Source organism: Camellia sinensis, chromosome 10 (assembly GCF_055761805.1).
Source record: "Camellia sinensis isolate YWXY chromosome 10, ASM5576180v1, whole genome shotgun sequence".
In the NCBI taxonomy this organism is placed as follows: Eukaryota; Viridiplantae; Streptophyta; class Magnoliopsida; order Ericales; family Theaceae; genus Camellia; species Camellia sinensis.
This window is the reverse complement of record NC_138970.1, coordinates 30,228,127-30,248,812: the sequence shown is the minus strand read 5'-3', so window position 1 is coordinate 30,248,812 and position 20,686 is coordinate 30,228,127. Positions and strand designations below refer to the sequence as shown.

General features: G+C 28.9%; 1 protein-coding gene across 1 annotated transcript; it reads right to left on the bottom strand.

The window, feature by feature from the left end:
- Positions 1 to 17,947: 17,947 nt before the first annotated feature.
- On the bottom strand, positions 17,948 to 18,613 carry LOC114270604 (transcription factor bHLH140-like protein). Its single transcript, XM_028212127.2, has one exon. It carries the CDS (start codon positions 18,552 to 18,554, stop codon positions 18,060 to 18,062), a length of 495 nt encoding a protein of 164 aa, XP_028067928.2. The 5' UTR covers positions 18,555 to 18,613; the 3' UTR covers positions 17,948 to 18,059.
- Positions 18,614 to 20,686: the final 2,073 nt, after the last annotated feature.

Here is a 20,686-nt window from a genome sequence, read left to right as displayed (position 1 = left end):
AAATAGAAAATATAAAATATAAAAGACAATCAAAGAGGATTGCAACGTAGGAAAGAGAGAGTTTTAAAATTACGAGAATTTAATAATGAACATTTGGAGACTTTTTCCAATACAACTACTACAAAATGAATGGCAAAAAAAAAAGGAGTAATTTCATTTTTTTTTAAATCAATTTTTTAACCTTTATCTGTAGGTCATAAAATCAATTTTTATAAGTTCATTTTTGGAAAGATATTTTAAATTATCTATAAGTTGTGAAATTAATTTTTTTAAATTAGTTATTTAATTTTTATCTTTATCTGTAGACCATGAAATTAATTTGCATAAATTATTTATTAATTTTTATATGTTTATCTATATGGAGGAACTTTGAAATTCAAATCTTTATCCATAAACCATGAAATTAATTTTTATTTTAATTAATGAAACAAATAGAAAATAGGGGAAAATAGAAAACATGAAAGACAACCAAAGAGAGTTGCCACGTAGGAAATAGAGAGTTTTAAAGTTATGAGAATTTAATAATGAATATTTGGAGACTTTTGCCAATACAACTACATTTGGTTGAAATTTTAAATTATCTATAAGTTGTGAAATTAATTTTTTTAAATTAGTTATTTAATTTTTATCTTTATCTGTAGACCATGAAATTAATTTTCATAAATTATTTATTAATTTTTATATGTTTATCTATATGGAGGAACTTTGAAATTCAAATCTTTATCCATAAACCATGAAATTAATTTTTATTTTAATTAATCAAAAAAATAGAAAATGGGAGAAAATAGAAAGACAATCAAAGAGAGTTGCCACGTAAGAAATAGAGAGTTTTAAAGTTATGAGGATTTTTTTTTTTTGAACTGAAGTTATGAGAATTTAATAATGCATATTTGGAGACTTTTGCCAATACAACTACATTTGGTTGAAATTTTAAGGGCAAATTACATATACACCCCTCGAGGTTTGGCTAAATTACAGATACCCCCCTGAGGTTTCGGAAATTACATCCCGCCCCCTGAGGTTTGTATTTTTATAACAATTTGCCCCCTGAGGTTTATATTTCATAACAAATTACCCCCTAATTTCTTATGCAAATATAGCATTCAGGGGGGAATTCGTAATTTCTCAAACCTCAGGGGGCATCTGTAATTTAGCCAAACCTCGAGGGGTGTATATGTAATTTGCCCAAATTTTTGAAATTATCTATAAGTTGTGAAATTAATTTTTTTTAATTAGTTATTTAATTTTTATCTTTATCTGTAGACCATGAAATTAATTTTCATAAATTATTTATTAATTTTTATATGTTTATCTATATGGAGGAATTTTGAAATTCAAATCTTTATCCATAAACCATAAAATTAATTTTCATTTTAATTAATCAAACAAATAGGAAATGGAGAAAAATAGAAAACATGAAAGACAATTAAAGAGGATTGCCACGTAGGAAAGAGAGAATTTTAAAATTATGAGAATTTAATAATGAATATTTAGAGACTTTTTCCAATACAACTACTACAAAATGAGGGGCAAAAAAAAATGCGTAATTTCATTTTTTTTAATCAATTTTTTAACCTTAATCTATAGGTCATAAAATTAATTTTTATAAGTTATTTATCAATTTTTATAAGTTCATTTTTGGAAAGAAATTTTAAATTATCTATAAGTTGTGAAATTAATTTTTTTAAATTAGTTATTTAATTTTTATCTTTATCTATAGACCATGAAATTAATTTTCATAAATTATTTATTGATTTTTATATGGTTATCTATATGGAGGAATTTTGAAATTCAAATCTTTATCCATAAACCATGAAATTAATTTTCATTTTAATTAATCAAACAAATAAAAAATGGAGGAAATAGAAAACATGAAAAGCAATCAAAGAGGGTTGCCACGTAGGAAAAAGAGAGTTTTAAATTAGTTATTTAATTTTTATCTTTATCTGTAGACCATGAAATTAATTTTCATAAATTATTTATCAATTTTTATATGTTTATCTATATGGAGGAATTTTGAAGTTCAAATCTTTATCCATAAACCATAAAATTAATTTTCATTTTAATTAATCAGACAAATAGAAAATGGATGAAAATAGAAACACATGAAAGATAATCAAAGAGGGTTGCCACGTAGGAAAGAGAGAGTTTTAAAATTATGAGAATTTAATAATGAATATTTTGAGATTTTTTCCAATACAACTACTACAAAATGAACGGCAAAAAAAAAGGAGTAATTTCATTTTTTTTTTAAAATCAATTTTTTAACCTTTATCTGTAGGTCATAAAATTAATTTTTATAAGTTATTTATCAATTTTTATAAGTTCATTTTTGGAAAGATATTTTAAATTATCTATAAGTTGTGAAATTAATTTTTTTAAATTAGTTATTTAATTTTTATCTTTATCTGTAGACCATGAAATTAATTTTCATAAATTATTTATTAATTTTTATATGTTTATCTATATGGAGGAACTTTGAAATTCAAATCTTTATCCATAAACCATGAAATTAATTTTTATTTTAATTAATCAAACAAATAGAAAATGGGGGAAAATAGAAAACATGAAAGACAACCAAAGAGAGTTGCCACGTAGGAAATAGAGAGTTTTAAAGTTATGAGAATTTAATAATGAATATTTGGAGACTTTTTCCAATACAACTACATTTTGTTATATATATAGTATAGATAGATTAGAATAATGCTATATATATTAATTAATGTACAAATTAATATACTAACAGATGATGTGATATAATTTTAAAGATTTTAGATATTTATAATATGTATAATAAATAAAGTCAGTAATAATGATATAATATCTGTTGATATACTAATGTGTATATTAATTAGTCGATATAACACCACCGAATTAATTATTATATAATTTTAAAAAGTGTTTACCTTCTAATGGCGTCCATAATGGCGCATTAAGCTCATAATTATATTTTAATGAGTTCATTTGGACTTTGGGAGAGGACTTGGATCCTTTAATTTGGTACGGTTCGTTTAATTTTTAAATCATTTTAAGTGGATTAATTATCAAAAAAAATAAAATGGATATAATAAATATAAATATAATTTTAGTACATTTAAATTACTTTTTTATTTTAATAAACAAATTAATTATTTAAATAATCGAAATGAATCTTGCGCCAAAAGTCTATTTTGGGAACAAGGTTAAAAACTATTTCATTGACTTTTTAGATTATATCATCTCGCTATTTTTTTATATATATTTTTTTAAAAAAATTTAAAAATTAAAAATTAATATTTAACCTATTTCACAAAATAGGTCCAAACCAAAAAAATAGTTGAACATAAAACTTGTTCATTGGATGAAGGATAAAACGAAACGCCTTCTTTTTGTACCCATCTCATTATCATCACATGACCAAGCATTCATTAATTCAAGCAAAACTTATCAACTTTGAGATACATGGGCCGGAATGGGATGGGCTTTGTGTTAGATTTTTGAAATTTACACACACATTGATTAATTTCGTACATCAATCTCATCGTCTACTTAATTTTGAGTTTTTAAAAATAAATTTTTAATTTTTTGTGTTTTGATATCTTCAGTGAACATTTTTTATATTTTAATTTTTTAGATGTACCTAATTTATATGTACTTAAAAAGTAAAATATTTATTAAAAAATTTAAAAATAATTCAATAAATGCAACATATACTGATTTTTTGTATTTAGTGATTTTTTAAAATATTTTTTCATAAATTTTATACCTTTTAATTGTATTTAGATTAAGTGAATTTAAAAAAAGTAAAATTTTGTTTATTAAAATATTTTAAAAATTCACTATAAATAAAGAAATAATACTAGGGATCATGAAAAAAAATATCATGAAATGCATCGTGAAGATTTTTCATCATTTGATTTGCAGCAATGCTAGGTATCATGAAAAATCTTTCATGAAAATAATCACGAAAGCTTTGTGACTCTTGGATTACACTTAGAATAAAGTACCACACACTAATTAAGGTAATCTAAAGATCATAAATCTTTCAGGATCATTTTCATGAAAAAAATTTCATGATCCTTAACTTTTCCCTTTGATTAGTGTATGTGTAATCCAAATCTGAATAATCTTTCATGATCATTTTCATAATATTTTTTCATAATCCCTAATATTACTCAAAAATATATAATATAAAAATTCAAAGACTATTTTTAAAAACTCTAAAACCAAACAGATTTTCTAAGTAAATTGGTATAAAACTTAATATTTCATAACATCACAATATAAACCTGGGTAAGTGCATTCTCTAGCTTGAATGCATTTTCTGTATTCTAACAAATAAAAATTAAGTAAACATTTATATATTAATAATCAAGTCGGACTGAACGGCAAGAATTATTCCTAAAACTAAGGATGATCTTATTTGCACCTAAATAATAATTTAATATGTCTAATTAAAATTTTAAAATTTTAGTTCTTTTTATATTTTAATGTAAATTTATTAATAAGGACAATACAAATTAAATTGTAAAATAAAATATTTTTTTAATAATATACTCAAACCACTTATACATATTATAAATATTCAATTTTCTTTATCTTTTTTCTCAAAAAAAAAAATTTCAGATTACTATTTATTTATTTATTTTTTTTTTTTTGAAGAAGTAATAATCATATATATATATATATATATATTAATATCAGTAATAGTACATGCCTAAAGAGATGACCGAATAAATGACTTAAAAATCTAATTAGATTGTCACTTTAAATTAGTGGATCCCACCACTAAACAATTCTCATTTTCCTCTCCCGCAGTAGAAGGTGAGAGAGAGAGAAAAGAAAAAACAAAAGAAGAGAAAAGCACCAAAACCCTCGACTCCTTTTAGACTTTCAGTCAGTTGAAAGCGGCATAATCATCACCCAAGAAAAGAAAAAATTATTGCCGAAGAAAAGTAACCTGCGTCGAAAACGGAGGGTTGATCAAGCAAATTTTTAAGGAAAATATTTGAGAGTTATAATTTTTGTGGTCATAATGGTTTAAAATTGTCAAAACGATATCGTTTTGAGTGTAAAACATGTCAAAACGACGTCATTTTGACAGTTTTGAACCATGGTGGCTACAAAAATTATAGACCTCTAGCATTGTTGAATTTTTAATTTGTGGGATCTAATTTTTTTGTATGATTTAAGAACATTTTTAATGGAATTCTTAAAATACTTGTCAAAGTTATAATTTAATAATAGTGATAAAAAGTAGGTTTTCAATGACTTGTTATTTTACTTGCCAAAGATAGCATATGCCATATCTGTTCACAAATTTGACAAGTAAAATAGCAATTGCTAAACATGCTGCATCAGCAAATATGAACATATTTGTGCCTCCAAATTCAATTAAAAAAACAGAATTGAAACAGTAGAAAACCAAGTAATTTTTTTTATTTAATTTTTCTATTTAATTTTTCAAATTGAATTATATTTAATTTTTTTTCTAATTTTTTAATTTTTTTTAATTTTTTATATTTGTCTAGTCGGGAAAAATATAAATATATAATTTTTTTTACAAATAGTTAAAAAAAGGTCATAAAAGACAAAAAATAAACAAAAATAAAATCACAAAAAAACCAATATACAAATAGCACCTACAAATTTGGAGAGAAAGTTGGTTGAGAATTGTCAAAATAGCAAGTGACCATTGGAGCACCATTGTTATAATTTGACAAAATAAAACTATTCATTACCAAATTATAGCAATAGCAATGATATTATAGCAACAACCATTGGAGATGCTCTAACTTGTCAAAATTATAAATCACTATAATTTGCAGTTAAGCTTTTTTTCAACCTCAATCTAGCTAGTTTTTTGTTCTTTGTGAAGATACTAGGAGCTTCTAAATCAATTTTTTTTTTACAGAGCAACAAAAATCAACATCTCAACTATTGATTTCAACTATACATCCGCATTTCCATCCTTTTGTAAGAATTTATTTTAGAATTTTTGATTTTTAGATTTCAGCCTCTCATTTCTAGTTGAATATTTGTGGATCTTCTTTGATTTGTGCCTTTTTTTTTTCTTCCTATTTTGAGGCAGTCTAGTTGTTTGTTGAAAATCAACTGGAAAAATGATAGCTTTGTTTATTTAGTGGCACCTTCAAAGTGGCACCTTCAAGATGTTTGTTGAAAGTCCTCTGAGAAATTATAACTTTGTAACTTTGTTTATTAAATGGCACGTCAACTGATTTTTTTTTTTTTTTTAATAACAGGAAAAAATTCCACCCTGTAGCATGAGATCAAACAATTTCGATGCCTCAAAGTTTCGGAATAGACAATGAAAAATGAGGGTGACAAGCACTATTCAAATATCGAATTTTGCAGAAAGGCTTGATAGATTGTACTTGACATGTGCTGATGCAAGATGTAATTTTTTGACATTTTAATTTGGGGGTTTCTAATAGAGGTGTTGGTCTAGTAAATGCTAAAGATGATGAATGATGTAACAATGATGGTTAGAGACTTCACTCTAGGAGATGAACCAATATTTTTTGAATATTGCTTGGCATTATATGAAAGTGTACACAATTTTTTTTTTTATATTATGTTTTTTAATCTTTAAAATGTACACAAATGTATGTAATCAGTAGCAGTGCCTATGAACTTACGAATGTAAAACAAGATCAAATGATTATCTATCTTTTTGTAATGACGTTGTGTAATTTTGGTGTAACTTTTGTGGTTAATTTGTCTGTGTTGCTACTTGGTTTATTATTTGTGGTTGATGGTGGTTGATCGAAAAGTTTAGCATTGCAGAAAAATTGTAAATTTTTATATTTTAACATTGAAAAAAAGTTCAACATTTATGGTTAAACAATCCAAAAACTTGAAGAAATTTCTGCAATAACACTTACCAAATTAATGATGATCAAATGATCAAAAATCTATTTCAGATTATGAATTAAGACTATTACAATCTGTCAAATTCTGAAACTTCATTCAAGATTCTAAATGTGATTGTTCCAAGAGTTAAATTAAAAACAAAAGCTGGAAAAGCATTTCCACCATGTACATTAATCATATAACATATCCATTAAAAAAATTGTAGCAACAAAAAGAAACATTCATACAAAATCATAACATGCTTCAAATCCTTGGTCCTTCTTCATCATTCAATTTTGACTTCAAATCTTTGATTCCTCTTCAACTTTCTCTTCTCTGGTGAAGGCATGGAAGTTGGAGTTAAATCATAACATGCTCTCCAAGATGGATGAAGTTCACTCTACAATAAAAATAATAAAAATTATAAGATGCATATTTTAAGAAATTGTACCTAATAATCTATATAAAAATAAATAAAATAAAATGGAGAGCATGTTATGTACCTGGGATTTACTACCAATGAAGAAAATCGAGTTCGTGCCAAGGTATTGTCCTCATATACTTGATTGAAATGGATATCTTCCACCTAATGGCATATTTGGATGACCATAATATGGATGTATTCCATTAAATTTTGGATAGGCAAACATGTTCGGCTACATTAATGATCCCCTATTAGAGGCATGACTCTCTACACCAATATATTGTGATCGTTGCATTTCAGTCTCCTACATTGTTAAAAATATTGCATCCATTATACTTTAATCCTATTGACATCATTGTATTGAAAATAAATAAATGTCTTACATTTTAGGTAAAAACCCTCTTGTGTTCTAGTCACACCAAAACCCGTAGTAGAGGTTGTAACATGAACATTTTCAGTCTCTTCAAAGTCCTATTTAAGCATTAAAAATAAAAAGTTAGTAACAAAAAAATAATCAATAAAAGAAGTAAAAAAATATATGATATTGATTACCTTCACTACATTTCCCTCATTACAAGTGGTTTTTTGTTTCTTATTTCTTTCCTACTTTTTCTTAACAGCTTTTTCAACGATGGATTGCTTTCCTTTCAATGGAGGTCGCTCTTTTTGACGAAGAGCCAATGGATCAAGAATGGCCCTACTCTCTTTTGGAATTATTATACCATCACCACATGAAGGGAAACCATTATGAATACTTGTAGATCTTGGCTTATTACTACCATAAACATCTCCAACTTCTGTGAACTCCCATTTCAATTCTTGTATCCGTTCAATTGTCTTGTCACACTTATTGTCAATTTCAGCCCCTAAATCGACAACCTCATAAAAGGCATTGCAAATTTTATTAAATCAATGTGCTTCAGGTTTGCTAGAACAATTGGCATAACTAATCTGAACTTTTAGGTGGCTCCTTTTAACATTTTTATCCTATCTCCTCAAAATGTACTTCGCCGATACTTGGTCAATCTTTCTATGTATGAAGACTGTGATTTGATGCTTGCACAATATTTTCCTAAATTCAAATAATCAACAATTACAATTAATTTCTTTCGTATCATCCTCAAAAACAACAATGAAAGTGCACGTTAATGGCTCTCTCCAACTTTGACATATTCATCAATTGTATATTCTGAAATGCCACCACCTTCTTTACATGTAGTAAAATCACAATAAATCTTTCCTAATATCTCTCGCTGGGACTCTTTGAATTTTGCTCTCATGTAAGCACTTTGAAATTGCTTCTCTATCTCATAATGACTTTGTGACAACTCTCACCATTGATTAGTGCTGATCTATGATTAAGCATGTTAAATGACTGATTGACTGAAATCCTGAACTGATTGATTGAGTGTATAGCTTAAGTGCATTTCTATTTGTTTACTGTTGAATGATCTGTTCATGTTTTGCGCTTTAAACTGTTAATTGAAGGCCTTATCGGCGGCCGAATCTAAAATCGAGTAATGTTTTATGCTAGTTAGAATTTATGTGATTTTATGGTATATTTAATTGAATTGTGATTTGGTACGATTAAATTAGATTAAATAATGTTAAACTACACTAGTTATATTTATTACCCTTTTGCCATCTAGTGGGCCACTTCACCAAATGTTGTTTGAAGCTTAGTCTTGCATCATTCTTCATTTCCTCTTAGACCAAAAACGTGAGAGAGAGCTAGAGTGTTGGAGACATTGAATTCATCTAGAATCCTTGCTTGAAATTGGAAGTTTTGAAGAGATGATTGCATATTTGAGCTTCTACATTTGAAATTGGAGACTTAAGGTAGAGAATTTACCTTCTTGTTCATATTTTGGGTTGGTTCTTGCATGGTTTAGAGGATTGTTGGAGTTTAGAGCCAAGTTATGGCTTAAATTGTTGAATTGAAGCTTGAATCATGCATGCATGTACATATTCTTGCATTTTGAAGTTGATTTTCATGAAATCTTGCATGCAAGTTTACATTCTTGTTCTAGCCCATGAGTTCATCATGGTTTTGAGTTTAATCTTGCTTTGGATCATGTTTTGAGGCATTAGAATTCACTAGAATTCATGCATGTCATATGTTCTTCATATTCATGAAAACTTCTTTGAAATTGTGTTTAATTAAACTACCTTTGGGCTTTGATTTTGCAAATTGATCTTTGAAACATGTCATATTATGAGTTGTAAAGTGTTTTCCAGAAAATTAGCCCAAAAGAATCGAATTTGATGCTTTAAAGTTGAGTTTTGAGCTTGAGGTTCAAATCTGGAAATTCCAGATTTTGGACTTACGCTCGAGCGGGGAACTCCACGCTCGAGCGTACACTCTGGGTTCATGCAGTCCGCTCGAGCGAGTAAAGTGATGCTCGAGCGTGAAATGCGTGTATCCAATACTTTGCATGTGTTTACAGTCTGCTCGAGTGAGGGAATGCACGCTCGAGCGAGGACTTGTGTCTCACGCTCGAGCTGAGATCGAGCGCCCATCGAGCGTGAATTTCATGCATCCAGCACTTTTGTCATATTTTACAGTCCGCTCGAGCGTAGGAAGTCACGCTCGAGCAAAGCCTCTTTGTCTGCATGTCCGCTCGAGCGTAGAAAGCCACGCTCGAGCGTGGACCCCTGTTTCAGCAAAATTTGAAAAGTGTTTTAAAGTGCATCTTTGCATTCTCATTTCATCCTAGGCAATCCTAGACATTCGTAGGCCTAGTTTAAGGCATCTTAATGAGGATATTGATGTGGAACTACACCGAGGCAAATTAGGGATTAAGTTATTATTTCCCAACTGTGTAGCTTAGTGTGTGTTCGTTCTGTAACTGTGTAGGGCTGGCATCCGAGGACGCTCTAGCTGCTTATAGCCCAGTGCTCTGTGAGTAACAATGTTGTAAAGATATGTTCGATCATGAATATTTTCTGAATGAACAACTGTACTGCTTTCTGAAATGATATTTCTTACTGAATGAATGTTTGTCCTATTTGTGAATTGTATTCGTGGCATCCATAGCAATTTACTATTACTGTACTGTACTGCTACTGTCACAGAGATCTCCGTCGGTTCCCATGTTTAGAACCACTACTATTTACTGATATGATGGCCATCAACTGACTGTTCGGTCTGTTAAGACCTACTGTACTGTTTTGCTATTGGATGTACCACATATGACTATTATAGTTTCTGAATGACTGTTATGGCATGAGATATGAGCCACAAACTGAATTACTGATATACTGATAAATGATTGTTTTCAATACTGAAAGGACATTCATTCTTAACCTCTTTACACATATGTTATTCACTAGGCTTTAGCTCACTGCTCATATATATATGTAGGTGTTCAGGCACCGGACCGTTACTAGAAGCGTCAGGCTAAGCCCTTATTTTGTCAAGCCAACATTTGTGCCTCACTTCGAGGTTCCAGATCTGTTCAAGCTAAGGCTGCTTTTGGGGTGTTTCAGATTCACCTTATCTGTCTCTGTTATGTATAGATTGAGTGATATTTGTACTGTACTGTTATGGTAGGGATTTGGTCCCTAACCTGAATGCCTGTAAATGATGTATGTATATACTATTTTTGTTCTGAATGTGAATATGTTATGAAAAGTTTTTTTGCATACAGACTGTCACAGCTCATTGGACATCTTTTAATTACTGTTTTGGCTTCCGCTAGCCCCTATACTCTGTATTACTGTCTTACTGTTAAGCAGGCCTTCGGTAATCTCGGATTACTGGCCGGTTACAGTGCTAAACCCATAGGGGCAGGTTTGGGTCGTAACAGACTTATACATGGGATGGATGAGCTAAAAGAATTGAATTCCTCATACTTTCATTTTCCACCTTTTTTGCCAATGCATTCTCATACTGTTCAACAAACTGTTTCAGAGTGGTTTTCAAATTGATATAGTCATCAAAAAAAACATGCATGCTTTCACTACGCTGAGCTGTTGACATTCCTGCCCAAAATATATCTTTGACAAAAGCTGGCACCCAACAATGTCTTTCTTCACACACCCAAAATAACCACTCATTACTTTGAAGCTCAAACATCTCAATGAATCTATCTCATCTTTTTTCAAACTCTTTTTTGGTCAATGAATCATAAACAACATTTTGCATTTCAAATTTGATTGGTTCATATTCTTTGTACTTTCTCAATTTTCCGGGCACCTTTTTCATGATGTGCCACAAGACCCTTGCCTTGCAATTTGTCTTTAATTGTGGTTGCAACTTAACAAGGTTGCTTGATCGAATCTTTTGCTTTCCACCGCGATTACAAGTAATTGTCGCATATCTCATCTCTCTATCCTTTCCTTTACTAAAAGTTCTTTTGCACACTGCAAAACCTTTTTCTTTTGCATATCTTGTGCAAAATTTCGTAACCTCATCTATGGAGTCAAATACCATCCCCGGCTTAGGATCCTCTAAATGTTCTTCTGCATTTCTTATTTCATCTGTTTGATTATCAATAGTATCTTCAATCACTTCTGCATTTACTTTCTCCATTTCATTCTCAATATCCTCTCCATTACATTCTATGTTGCTATAATCACTTGTTACTCTATCTTCCATCCTTTTAAAACACAACAAAGAATTATAAACATCATTCTAAAATTTGGCAACCATTTAACCCACCAAAATTGAACAGAAATAGTGCATTATTATTCAGTACAAATCTCTCAAACCAAAAAATAATCTTCCAAGACTTTTGACAAATATTAAAGTTCAAATAAAAATCTTATTTATGTAAAGCACAGGAGTACAAAAAGAAATATAACCCAATTCCATCAATTGATATTAAGGCAGAGCACCACATATTTAAAAAATAAATAAATAAATAAATAAATAAATAAAATATTGAGGCAGTGCAGCACAACTTTCATTAAGATTGAAAAAGAGAGCACAACACAATAATACAATTCACTATTTCAACCTTTTCTTTGCTTTTAAGACTTGTAACAAACATTTAGGCTTGTTTGGTTTATAGATTTGAGTAAAAATTTAAAAAAAATAATAAAAAAAAAATAGATGAAATATAAATATATTTCATTTATGTTTTACCCACCTTTTCATTTTCTTTTTTAAATCTTTATCCAAATTTATGAATCAACCAGATCATTAGGGATTTGAAAATGAAAAATAAAAAGATAGGGCACATTTTCTTTTTTCAAATCTAACTCAAATCTATGAACCAGACACAATGTTAGAGTATGAATTTCTCAATTAAAAAAAAAAAATCATTGTTCAATCAAAAAATAATAAACCTAAAAATATATAATTCCTTGCAAAAATTAGAAAAAAAAAGCTTTCCAAAAATTTAAAATTTAAAATTTTAACAAGTTAAATCATACAAAAAATTAGATCCAAAAAATTAAAAACTTACTTGATCAACCCTCTTCTTTCGACGCAAGCTATTTTCTTCGGCGATGATTTTTCCTTCTCGTTGGTGATGATTATGCCGCTTTCAATGGACTAGAAGTCTAAAAGGAGCTGAGGGGGTTTTAGCGCCTTTTTGTTTTTTTTTTTTTCTTTTCTACTTCCTTTATTTTATGTTTTCCCCAAAAATATTTTTTCTACCACGTGAGAGAAAAGTGAGAATTGTTTAGTGGTGGGACCCACTAATCTTAGGTGGCAATCCAACTAGATTTTTGGTCATTTATTCAGTCATCTCGGGGTTTGTAGCATTACTGTATTAATATATTAACAAAATACACTTTTTGTCAATTTGTGAGCAAGCACTTTTGTGGTTCCTCAAAAAATTGCAAAATCAAATAATGAAAGTCATTCCAATGCCTTTTCAATCTATCCCTTTGTATTTTCTAACTCTAATGATCAGCTTCGCCTCTAATTTCTACCTTGCTACTCTTCTTTTTTCGATTTTCTTCATTGCCAAGTGGGTTACCGTATGTGAAAATCTCATGAAACCTCAACAAGAGAAATTTGTTTAAGGATTTTTGAAAGTTGTATAATTTAAGGTTTTTGATTTGTTTGTATCTTGAACAGTTTTTGAAAGGGTTTTTAAAAGTAGTATTGTAATGACTCGGACATGCATCTGATTAATTAGTCATCTTATTGTATTGTTATGTGCTAATTGATTAGGTGTTTGATGAGAAATTGTATGTGAATTAGAATGATTTGAATTTATATCTATTGATTGTACAAAAATTTGTTGTAATTACAACTTTAAACTGAAATTAAGGGCCTTTGAGGCGCCAGAAACTACAACCGATGACATATTTGTGATCAATATGACTTTTAGGACTTAATGAGTAGTTTTGTAAAAATTTGATTCTGAGTGAATTAAATAGATTTAATTAAATTTAAGCCTTAAATATATATATATACAAATGAGCCTTAATTGAGCCTTAGACTCAACACAAAAAATCTAGAGAGAAAGAGAGGAAAAGAACAGGAGAGTTCTAGAGAACTCAAGAGGAAGAAGAATGAAGAAGGAAGAGACAAAGAAAGGGATTTGAGCCAAATCTTCACCAATTTAACCATCTAAGTTAAGAATTTCCTTTTAATTTCTTGAAATAGAGCTAAAACACACATGAACTCATGAAAATGAAGTTGAGATAGGAGCAACTCATGGTTACTTAGGGAGTTGTTGGTGTTAGTTTGAATATCAACATGTATGGCATATTTTCCATGAAATTCTTATTCCTACATATGATCTATTGCATGATTGTTAAAGGATTGATGAGGGAAGTCCATGGATTTTGAAGATTTGGAACTCAACATTTGCATGTGTTATGATTTTACCATTTTGATCTTTTATTTGGAACTTCGGTTTTTATTTGAAGTTATGATTTTTGTTTCAAGTACGATATGTTAAATTCAAGGTGTTTTGAGCCTTATTTGTATACAATGAAGTTGAGGTTGCAAAAGGGAAAAGGTCCATTTGTTTTAGTAGATTTTGGACTGGTTTGCAACCAGATTGCTCGAGCGGCCTGGTCTACTGCTTGAGCAGCCAACCCTATTTTGCTTTAAGTTGCATTCTGCTCACACGAGCGGCCAGGCCACTGCATGTGTGGCCTACAGAGCAGTTTTTTCGGTTTTGTTCTCTTTCCATTTTTTTGACTTTCAGGCCTTCATTTACATGGTTTTCATGTGTAATACACATCTATATACATAGCATGAATACAAAGGAAAGTAAAGAATAAATAGAAACAATTTAACGAATAAATAACGGATGAAACGAATTAGTTTAAGAACCGATTGCATAAATTGAATATGTTATGAAATGTTATGCTTGGATATGTTTTTGCAGGTTGAGCCGTTGAGGTGTATCACCGACCAAGCACTGTGAGTAACAGTACTATAAAGATATGTTCATATGAACTATATTTGAAATGTTATTTGATATGTTAAACTTTTTGAAACGTTATTTTGTTAAGTGAACGAATGTTCTATTTTTGAATCTACTATGGCATCCAAAGACGGTTCCAAGTCATAGGGGATAGCATGTTAATGCGGATTTATGGCATATACGTGATTACGAGATCTTGTTAGTCACTTGACAAAGTGGTGCTATGTTTAATCAATATCCGGAACCGATTACTCTAGTCGGAAGATAATATGATATGCTCTATTGGATGTACCATTATTATTATTCAGATATGAGAATGATTGTGATATGATTTGTTTTACGGATATGATGTGTTTGAAATTCGTTTACTACCATCTTTACTTTAATGTTATTCACTTAGTTTTAGTTCACTGTGTGTATATATATGTATAGGTGAGCGTCATGAAGAGCTAGTCCAGAAAGAATTATTTAGCTGAGCCACCGGTTAAGCCTATAGAGTCTTGAGATTTTGGTGCCTCCGAGTTGGAACTAGGTCTAGAAGACTGTTGTTAAGTTTTTGATCATAGTATTGAGATTTTGTTATATGTGTATATATATATATATAGATATTTTTGTACATGATGTGATGTACGTAATGGAGGGGGTGTATATGTAATGGAGGGGGTGTAAAGTAACGTTATGTGCATGTGTTATTTCATTTAGAATCACAGCTTATTGGACTACTTATTATATATTTTTTTATATTAAGCTTCCGCTAGCATCAATTATTTTGATTTGTACAAGAAAGCTTTTAATAATCTCGAATAATTGACTGATTACAACGCTAAACCTATAGGGCGGATTTAGATCGTGACAAGTATGATTTAGGATTTGTAATTTGTTTCTTATTTGGGTGTATTTTAAAAGGTAATTTAGAAAAAAATTATAGTAACATAAAATCTCAAATAATTAAATAGAATGCACTGAAAAATTGAGAGTATTTAATGATTTTTTTTTTTTTTTGGTATAAATAGAATTCCCCCAAAACTAATTATGGCTGGGACCTTCAGCATTAATTCCAAAATTGGGCCATTGGTCCAGTGTCCAACGTAAACCAGCGTATCCTATATATGGGCTTACACCATTGTTGGAACAGGGACTTACAATTAAACACTAATCACATATTTTCCTGCCAAGAAGGAAAAAATAAATAATAAAATAAAATAAAATACACCTAGGATGATATTTTATCTCCTGTTAAAATGAAAATATTATCGAACAAATTGAATAATGCAACAGAAAAATGATATTATTTTCAAAAGGCTCGAGCACGGACCATTAAACTACAATGTTAAACTGGGTTGAAATTGAAATTGTGAACTCAACATCATTTTGATGTTTTGATTCGGACATTTTTAGGTGCAAAAATGATTGGGAGTTCTAATAAAGGAAAGCTTTAATGGGAATGAATCCCACTGTGATGTGATGTTTTAGCCTCGATTTTTTTTTTCTATAATTTTTTTTATTCTCTGCTACATTATTAGAACTCAATTAGAGTTTCAAAATTAGAGGAATATATCATTGCTCTTTTAGTTGTTGTTTGTAGATTTATTTATAAATAAAATCAATTGATTTGATATTATCACCATTATGATAAAATTATTGAATAAATTTAAACTCCTTTTATAAATGGGGTAAATTATAATACATTTCCTAATATTAACTTAAAGTACATTTCCTAATATTTACTTAAAGTACATATTGTCTTCTGTGATTTTAAAATTACAAACACTCTATTATTAGAATTTTTTATTTTCAGAATTAATTAAAAAATTAAAATTTATAATTACTCTCCAATACATTAATAAAATTACCGAAACTATTAATTGAAATATATTTCTAATATCATCAAAAATTGTTAATTGATTTCATAATTTATTAACAAAAAAAGCAATTTGTTATGAAATTAAAAAACTTCAATAAATAAAATATAATTTCTAAAATTACATAGAATAATTTATATTTTAATCAAATATTAAGAGATTTATTTATAATTTACCTTTATAAATAATATAAAGACCATCATAAACGTTGATATAAACAACGAATGAATCAAATAATGGATATAAAATCCGTATTGGTAGCCACAGCTTAAACTACAGAGTCTAGACAACAATAGTGATTTAGAGACCATTGTCTTGTACATTTCATTCCCTCTCCAGAGTCCACAGTAATACCCATGAAAAGCTTTCTCACTACATCACACATTATCGTAATCAATTTCACAATAGTAGCCAATCAAGGTTAACAATACCAATACTTGTTAGGACTAGATTCTTGCTATGATTCAAGCTTAGCTCGAAAAAGCTATGATTCAAGCCTATCTTAAAAGAATACACGTGATTTTTCTGTTTTACTAAACTTATTTAGGCCTTGCATATCCTACTCCCTAACGAGTAGGGACTCCTTTAGTTGCCTAACAAGGATTGTCACGGTTGGTTAAGGAACAAAACTCACCATGTGGTCATAGTTTGATTTTATCAATTTTTCATTTAGGCCATGTTTGTTTGGGCGGACTGGATTAGTATTCCCATGACTAATATGTATCCTATCTTAACTAATAGTCAAGTTTAAAATAATTAGTCCGTACTTTAATTGTTTAACCAAACATCGGATTAATAATTTTATTGGACTATTAGTCCAATCACAAGCTCATGTCCACCCAAACAAACATGACCTTAGTGTAAGAGAGACTCATGTAAAGTTTGAAGCCATTTTATAAAAACTTATAAAATATCATACCAATAATAAATAAATAAAAATAGTACAAATTGTTTCATAAATGCACAAATTATATACTTCATTAATCATATATTTCACTTAGTTTTCGGTCAATATTTTAGTATAAATTTTTTTAAGAATCAAAATAGGTTGTAGCCCAGAAAATTTTCAATCCATCTCAATTAAGCTTAAACTTCAACTGTAGATTTCCTTTTATCAGATTCATACCCATAAAAATCTTTCTCACTACATCACACTATCAAAAACCAATTCCACAATAGTAGCATTGTAGATTCATCAACACCATTACAACATTTGATATATATATATATATATATAATTACATCATTAGTCCTATAGTTTAAGCAAAATATCACTTTAATCCTTATATAATTTTACTTTAAAACTCACATTTTTAATTTTATTGTAATATGATCCCTTAGTCGCCTAATGTTAAAATTTGAAATTATGTGCAAGGGACTAAAGACTATTTGAATTTCATTTTAGTCCTCTAATTTTGCACATAATTTTTTTTCCATTCAAAATATTAACAATATATAACGAAGCGATCACGTTAGGACAACTTTTTTTTTAAGATCAAATTATTCAAATAAAAACTCTAAAAACTAAAGTAAAATTTCACACAAACTAAAGAAATTAATACCATATACATAGATAGAGTTTTGCTAGTAATTAATAGATCCATCAAAACCCATGATCTCTTCACCTCCAAACCCACAACCCGGAAACCCAACCCGCACCGCCGATTGCACTTCATGACCCACCACCAAGTCCTCCGGCGAGCACACCCACTGCTGCTGCTGCTGAGTCACAGAACTCGGTGGAAGAATCAACTCAGTAGTTGGGTCATCATCAAACTCACCATTCTTCAAGAACTTGATCATGGTCTGGTGAAGCCATATCTGAGTTTTCAAGAACTTGACATAGTGAATGGCTTCTTCTAACATGGACACCGTGTCCATCTTGGCTCCACCTGGAACCAAGCTCTGCAACACCTTGAACCGGTCACTGATCCGGTGCCTCCTCTCCCGAGCCGCCACGCTTTGCGGGTCGGTCGAGAGCTTCACCGGTTTGGTTCTCTTCTTGTTGTTGCCATTGTTAGCCTTAACAGGTGTTGATAGTGAAGAAGAGTGAGCATAGTATGATGAAGAGCAATCCATTTCAAACAAATGGGTTTTGGACTAGAGACTTGAGTTGGGGGAGACCAATGTTCATGAACATATATATACATATACATATATATATTCCAATGTAGTATCGCGTTCTAACTTTTGTCACTAGGTCATGTTTGACAATTCCAATACAATCCATTTTTTTATTTTTTTATTTTTATCATATCACTTATCTATTGTTCTGTATAATTTTTTTATAAAAAGATAAAAAATATATTTATATAAGTCATTTCAAACAACAAATCAAATAAAAACAAAATCAAAAATTTCATTAAATGAAAACAGTTTTTTTTTTTATCAAATTTAAATTTGGGCAGTGCTTGGTCCCCCGAATGGGGGTCCCCCGAATCCCCACAATTTCCCTTTTTAGTAAAAAAAAAAAAAAAAAAAAAAAGAAGACAGAAAAAAAAAAAGAAAAAACAGTTTCTCAAAAAGGAAATTAGGGGGATTAGGGAGACTTTTTTTTAGTGCTACAAAGCATTTTCCTTTAAATTTAGTGTTACCTCAGACATCTTTTCAAATATTCATTAAGAACAATTTTAATAATTTTTTTATTCGAATGACATTGACATCCATCCAGACGTTCTTTCATACAATAAAAAATATGTAAAAAATTTATAAAAAATTTAATTTTAATATTAGAATAGACAGTATCTAATAAAATTTTTTATTAAAATTTTATTTAAATTTAATAAAAAATTAAATTCCCCGTTTAAGATGGTCCAGAGAGAGAGAGAGAGAAAGACAGATATTTGGTACGCTGATATGATCATAGGATGTGAATGGAGGTGATTGTGTGAGTCAACACAATCTCTGGGGCAGGATATGGGTGTCCACCCTAGGTCTAGGTGTTTAAAATAAGGGAAAATCACAGTTGAGTTGGAATTTTAAAAAATAATTATAAATAAATAATAAATTTTATAAATATTAATAATAAATTTTATGAATTTGTAATTAAATTTCCATATTACTACTTAATGGTGATATTCCTTTTAAATAAAAGGCAATATGTTGTATAAAATATTAAAGGTCCCTTTGGCAACACAAAAAATAAGTAACTTATTGATTTATTAATTTATTTATGCCGCATTATTTTTTTACTTTATATACGTCTTTTTATAAATTAAAAAGTCAAAAAATAAGTCATACAAAAATAAACATAAAGTTGGCTTTTTTTTGTTTATTACGAAAAAAACATGTAAAAAACTAGAGAGGTAAACAATGTGTTTGATTTAAGTTTTCTGAATTAAGTTTTTTTTGAAAATTGAGTTTTTTTGTTTTTATTTTTTTTTAGTAAATATTTTTAAAATTTTAAATATATTTTTTTTTACTTTTTTAGATGCACCTTACTTAGATGTATCTAAAAAGTAAAAAATTTGTGAAAAAATATTTTAAAAAATTAATAAATACATAAAAATACAAAAAAAAATGTACTTAATTATTTTTTTTTTGTATTTTTGGTATTTAGTGAATTTTTAAAAGATTTTTTTTTACAATTTTTTTACTTTTTAGATGTATTTATGTTTGGTGTGTCTAAAAAGTAAAAAAAATTGCTTAAAATATTAAAAAAATTCAGTAAAAATAAAAAACACAGAAAATAAGAAAGTAAAATTTTCTAAAAAGTATTTTTGAAAAAATGAAACCAAGCAAGCTGAATATGATTCAAATAAGAGCTCATTTGGAAAGTTGAGGTTTGGGATTTTTTGGCAAAATAGTCACAGAAAAAAAAAAGAAGACTTTTTAACCCAATAAGACAAAGTATCACATCTAATCCATAATCATTACATTCTTTTGCTAACAAAAAGTCAAAAAAATCAAAAAATCATTCCTAAACAAGACTTTTTAAGCCTAGGTTAAAATAGTTAAAAAGCCAGAAAGCTAACCCACTTCCCAAGCTAATAAGCAACTTATTTATGGTATTGCCAAAAGGGGTAAGTAGAAAATTAAGGTATCATTTGGCAACATCACTTTTTAACCTAAAAGTTAAAAAATCATTAAAAAAATTAAAAAGCCAACAACTTATAAAAAAAAGTCAAAGGTTTTTTTCTCTCTACTTTTTGCACATCTTTTCGTAAAAAATTAAAAATTCATCTAAAATATACTAGTTTTTTTTACAACAT

Coding starts and splice junctions, on each gene's coding strand:
- LOC114270604 (XM_028212127.2), bottom strand. CDS start 18,554: ATGGATTGCTCTTCATCATACTATGCTCACTCTTCTTCACTATCAACA.